This window comes from Mustela nivalis (assembly GCF_964662115.1).
Source record: "Mustela nivalis genome assembly, chromosome: 20".
NCBI classification, from domain to species: Eukaryota; Metazoa; Chordata; class Mammalia; order Carnivora; family Mustelidae; genus Mustela; species Mustela nivalis.
The window spans coordinates 3,171,831-3,177,830 of record NC_139039.1 but is presented as its reverse complement, the minus strand read 5'-3'; the positions used below and the strand labels follow the sequence as shown (position 1 = coordinate 3,177,830).

Genomic DNA, 6,000 nt, shown 5'->3' with positions numbered 1-6,000 from the left:
TTGAAAAACCAAGGTGTCAGCTGCGGCAAGGCAGCTGGTCTGCCCACAGGCGACGCCCTGGCTGGGCCGGCCCGGGAGTTGCTGGGAGTTGGTGGCGCAGACGCAGAGGGCAAAGGATTCCTGAGCGAGCAAACCTGCATCCCCGAGCGGAGCCGAGCCGGCGGGCGCTTACTCTGCTCTCCCCTCTTCCTTTCCTCTCAGGAGGGCCGGCTGTGCAGCCACACACGGTATGTAGCACCATCGGGTTCTGTAAGGATCCTCTGTGTGTTTCCGAGGGCCGCTGTAACAAATTACCGTAAACTCAGTGGCTTAAGACAACAGACATTTATTCTCTTGTAGATTTGGAGGCTCGAGGTCTGAAACCAAGGTGTCAGCAAGGCCACATCCCCCTCTAGGGCTCCAGGGAGGATCCTGGCTTGTGGGGGCGGCCAGCACGCCTTGGCTTTCCCTGGCTCGAAGCCGCATCACCTGCCTCTGCCTCTGCGGCCCCACGGCCGCCTCGCCCCTGTGGGGCTCCGGCTCCCGACCCCGCTCTCCTTGTTAAGGACACCAGATGCCGGAGGAGCGTCCGCCTGACCCGGCAGGAGCTCATCCTCACTCGATCACGTCGGCAAAGATCCTATTCCCAGCTAAGGTCACATTCGCAGGTGCCAGGGTTGGGGACTTCAGCCTGTCTTCCCCGGGACACCATCCACCCCAGAACAAGGTGGGCATAGGTGTGAACCTATGGGGGTTAGGTGGCTTCTGAGTCCGGGAGGACCCTTTACAGGTGTCCTGTGCCGGAGCGTGAGCACTGATGGACAGCACCTCAGGCGTGCGCGGCTCCCCCTCGCGGTGCGCTCCCCGACGGAGCCAGAGTACACACGGCCGGCACTGTCCCTGCTCTCCAGAACGAGGAGACTCGAAAACGTGCTCTCTCCCCTAGAGTCCGCAGTACTTCATGACGCGTGAAGCCTCTCCTCCTACAGTTTTAACTCCTCATTCAATTTGCATTCCCAACTTTTGTTTTTCTAGGTCTCTTCCTTACATCCTGGCTCCAGCATGCATGATAAATGAAGTGTGTTTGCAGGCCACCCGTGAAGGCTCTTCTGCCAGCTCCCCAAAGCCAACATGAACTTAATATAAACACAGTCCTGAGACATTTCGAAATGATGCAAAGAGGGAACGTAGAGGTCATAAAATAGTTCACGGGAGGTATTGGTTTTTGAAGTATGTCTTAATTCCTAAAAGGTTTCCATTTCTCCTTTGTTCATTTTATATACATCATTAAAGTTGTATCCTTCACGTTAGGTAGTTGCTGAGATTGGGGATTGTCTCCATTTACTTTTGGAGTGAATATGGTGCAGAGTTGATTTTCTCTTAATGTTAAACTCCAGCATCTGCACAGAAGAGAGATTTCCACGGGGCTCCAAGGACACTTGCCCGTTGGTCAGTGCTGGCTCTGCTGCAGGCTGACTTTGGCCTCACACGCACAGGTCTGTTTGAGCAGTGTTAACCCAGAGGAAAGCCCAGCTGGAGGGCGCAGGACACCACGGGGGCCGCTGTCACTCGAAGAGCTCCAGGTAGTCCGGCGGCTCGCCCTGCTGACCACAGGGGTAGAGGAGGAGCTCCTTCCCCAGGGAGGTTATGGGCTCCACCTGTGAATCAGAAGGCAGAGATCAGGCTGCGCTGTGGTGGGCAGGTTGTCGAGACAGTAGAAATAAGGAGGTCATGCCCTTCCCTGCCTCCTCGGAGCACACGACTTCTTGTTTGCCCTTGATTTACGTGAAGCTTTATCAGTTTATGGCAATCTTAGAAGAGATTTTTCTCATCTGCAAATTGCCATGTACCCTCTTTCCCTCCCAGGCTTGAGTTCTAAGTGTGGCCTCAGTTGCGAGCAGCGTGTGCACAGGCTTTTAGCATCTCCTCCATTCTCGGCCCCAGTGCATTCTCCCTGAGTATCTGAGGAAGAACTAGGTTCAACGATAAAGGAATTGTAATTAAGAATCCTGATTATCCGGAAGAATTATCAGACACTAATCCCCCATTACTCGTCTCAATCTCTTTTCTGATAATTGCCTTTCACTGCTAGAGCTGCTGTGGGACAACAATTCACAGAGCAAGTCAAGCCTGTACACCGGGTCACCTTGTGGTAGTCCACCAGCGCGGCCAGGGTGGCGTGCTGCAGCCGGTCCACGCCCAGGAAGCTGTAGGAGTCCGTGGAGGCATCTATGAGGAAATGCTTACAGCCATCCTCGGACAGATAGGACAGGGCGTAGCCTTTGATCCTTTCACTGACGCGGACCAGAAAACTGCCCGGCTCGCAAGTGCTCAGAAGCTCATTTGCTCTCTGTAATGTCAGGATCCCTGCGGGAAAGAAAAGCAGGTATTTTAGCCAAATCATTTCCAGAACTGTCTTCAGTTAATATAGCTGCATGCATAAAGTTTAGGAAAAAGTAAGAGCAACTTCAAGTCCATTTTGGACTTCTTAAGAATATACTACAGTATCATTCATCTCCTGGTACTGGGTAACTGGGCGAGCAGGCGGCTGACAGCGGCCAGTTGATAACATAAATGAGAGCATCAAGATTTAGCCTTCAGAATATGTTCCCACCTATGCCCCCGGTTATAACACCACGGGTGTTAGGTGGCTTCTAAGTCTGGTAGGACCCTTTATAGGTGTCCTGGAAGCATTCCATCTGGAAGGGGACTGGAAAGTGTCTTCCTCGGTTTATTTCTGGGGACTCTGTGGCCTGGAGCATCTTCCTATATGGTCTTAGATGGTGGTTCTCCACCAGGACAACCTCTGGAAATCTGAGAGACATTTTTGGGCAGAGGAGGCTACGGGCAGCCAGAGAGGCCAGAGGTGCTGCTAAACATCCAATAGCGCAAGGACAGCTTCACCTACGAAGAATCCTCCAACCCAAATATCAGTTGTGCTAAGCTCAGGGGCCTGGTCTAGGAGTCAGCAAGTTAGTAACAGAACCGGGAGGGACCGAGGTCTACAAGTCTTTCTACTTGGGTTACTTTCTACTGGGTTACTCCTAAATGATGCTTCGGTGGCAGTTAAAGGAATAAAAATATGTACATGTATGTATATATGGATACACATGTGCTCATATATTTATATCTTCATATATGTTTGTCTTCATATATATTCAAAATGAAACTCTTAATTTACATGAAGTTTGTGTGTGTGTGTGTGTGTGTGTTTATACACACTTTAGAAGCCTCATGAATTCACACTAATTCAGACCAGCCTGTCCCCCAACTAGTCCAAACTCATGAGGTTTCACTCCTATTCCCTAGGGACTAAACGTGACTGAAGTTTCAAGACTCTGTATTTGTCTATAAAGGCAGGGATATTTTTCAGTGACACTGAAAACTGCCCTTCAGAAATGAGTGAAGGAGCAGCAGCATTCTGGAAGAAAGATTTCTCTCTTCTTCCAGACTTCCAGACCGACAGCCTAACTCTGAAATTCCAAGTTACTTCAACAGATGGGGTAGATGTTATAACCTTACCATGTTATCCAGATAGATTTAGATTCCTAAAACGAAAGCTATTCTGGAAAATTTTAACCGAACCTGGGTTGTTAAATTCTTCCTAAAATCGGATCAGACAGTAGCTGTAAATCAAACTTCCCGAAAGCTTCTCAAACTGTAATTATTACCCATTACACATAGATCTGGGCACTGCGTAATTTCCAGAGACACCAGAACACAATAAAATGATTTTGTGGCAAATCGTAAGTCCTAATGGAGGCTCGAATACTGAGGTTCTGAAGGCAGGTTCAGAGGTGAAGTGCTGTGGAGACCACGCTTCGCTCTTTCTGCTTTACATCAGGATTATCATTCCTGAAGAGAACGCTCGTCTGGCTCATCTGATACTTGTCCACGCACAATCACGATTCCATTGAAGGAGGGAGGCTTGGCTATGATTGCTGCCAAACAGTGAGCTTTGTCCGCCTGCAAAGAGAGTTCTTAACCGCAAGGCCAAAATCCAGTGTCAAATATTAATCGCTGCGGACTTGAGCAGTCTCCTTACCTGACTCTTAAGAATGGATGAAGCAGTGGCCTCCATCCAGCCCCCTAAAGGCAGTGACGCCTCCAGGCAACTTCCCTCTGACCAGCTCTCTTCACACATATTCGAAGAACCAAGCCTCTGTGAGTTCACAGGAGGATTTATGTGCCAGTGATGAAGGGTAAATAAAAAGTTTTCTTTGACTTCATTTCATTTCAATTACTTTGAAAAGACAGATCTTCCCTCAGCACTGCTCCGTTTGAATCTGGGCAGGGGGTGCCAAAACCACCCCAGATGTCGCTGAAGAAAGCAGATGTCGCTGCACGAGGTCTTACCGGGCAGCTTCTGACTCTTGAAGAGCCTGGACAGAGCTGCCTACCACCCCTGAGAGCCTGAGCACCCAGCCTGGACGTTCCCAACAGAGGAGCTGGGAGGGGGCAGACAGTAATGTCCCATTCCTTTCTCTGTGTGATGCCAGGGCACACTCGCCGACAGTGCTATTCAACAAATTTTTGTGGCAATGCAATGCCTGCACTGGCCCTGCGGTACTGAGGACCTGAAATGTAGCTAGTAGGATAGAGGGACTCAACCCTTAATTTTATTTAATTTTAATTAATTTTGGTGTAAAGAGCCACATATGTGGAGTGGCTGACGTGTTGGACAGCAGAGCTTTAAACCCACTGCAGTGAAGGGAGAGCTGCATGGTAGGCTCTATGTTTTGCACAAAAGAGGGTGAATAGATCCCAAGAGACTTGAAATAACTCAGAAACCCTACCATGGCCCTTGTTGGAAATCCACGTGGCAGCAACCACTTTACAGAAGGAGGACAGGTCAGTGGGATGCCCTTTCCACAGCCTCCTTCTGGAAAACGCCTACACATTCTCTAAGATGCAACTTAATAGCATGAAGCTTTCTGACTTCCCCCTGAGCAGTAAGTCAAGGTTCCTCTGCACCTGCTGAGCACCTGTTCCCACCTCCACCTGAGACTCCCCTGGTCTATCCAGGCGCCCCCCCCCCAACCATGTACTATCCACAGCTCCACTGGAGTACTCACAGCACATTCTACGGTCTCTCCCTGCCCCACATCCTTGTGATCTCCTAGAGGCCAACCACCACATCTTATTTTCACACTCTCAGCACCTGCCACTTACAAGATGCCCAGAAAAGGTCTAATGAATAATTCTGTCTTATAATCAGGCCAGAAACGTCTCTCTGGGAGGCTTCTATGCAGCCATTGCCTCGAGTCTGATCACTTATGGACAGGGACAAGGGATGCATTTCAGGTTTTTCTGAAGCACTACTAACTTTGTCTATACATCTGTAGCGCCTGTGTCCAGAGTCTGGAAAATGTGTTTAAAAACCAAATGGAAGGTAACCAAATAATAGTAGCATACAGAGTCCTTCACGTTTGCCTGGCGCTCCTCAAATGGTGCCTTACTTCACTTAATCCTTAAAGCAGCCTGACAAACAGGCACTATTCCTTCTCTGAAATCTCAGATGAGCAAAACCTGCACCAGAGTTCCTAATGTGCTGCAGGTCATGTGGTTAGGCCAGGGGATGCGCTGGTCTTGCACCCGGGCAGTCTCAGAGTCCAGGCTCTCACCCAACTAGAATACTCCCCTGAGCTAGCAGTTCACATTGCTCAACGTGTCTTCATGGGTTATTTCACTTAATTCCCAAACAATTCAAAACAAACAGAACTGGTATTATTACCATCGCCATACAAAAGGGGAAGCGGAAGGAGAGCAGGTATATGACCAGGGTATAGGATTAGTTAGTGATGGTTTCAGGTCTCTTGTCTCTCACTCAAGTATTTTCCTTTTTAACCCCCCCGAGCTCATGAAATTTTCCTGAAATTGGCTGAAAATAAACTATGAATATTTATTTCGCAAAGAGGTGTTCATTTCTAAGCTGGGCAACATAGTGTTGGGGGGCACTGGGGGAGAAAGAGAATCCCCAAGCATACTCCCAGTTGAGTGTAGAGCCTGATGCAGGGCTTG

The 6,000-nt window shown here is 49.2% G+C and overlaps 1 protein-coding gene across 4 annotated transcripts in view; it reads right to left on the bottom strand.

Annotated features, from left to right (window-relative positions):
- Window positions 1-309: 309 nt before the first annotated feature.
- SH2D4A (SH2 domain containing 4A) overlaps window positions 310-6,000 on the bottom strand; it is a 59,118-nt gene continuing 53,427 nt past the window's right edge. For all 4 annotated transcript variants that reach the window (XM_082715194.1, XM_082715193.1, XM_082715196.1 and 1 more), the window contains 2 exons: window positions 2,126-2,346; window positions 310-1,637 (listed from right to left, as the gene is read on the bottom strand). In XM_082715194.1, coding sequence (XP_082571320.1) covers window positions 1,545-1,637; window positions 2,126-2,346 — 314 coding nt within the window. In that variant the 3' untranslated portion in view covers window positions 310-1,544. The remainder of the gene's footprint in view (window positions 1,638-2,125; window positions 2,347-6,000) is intronic.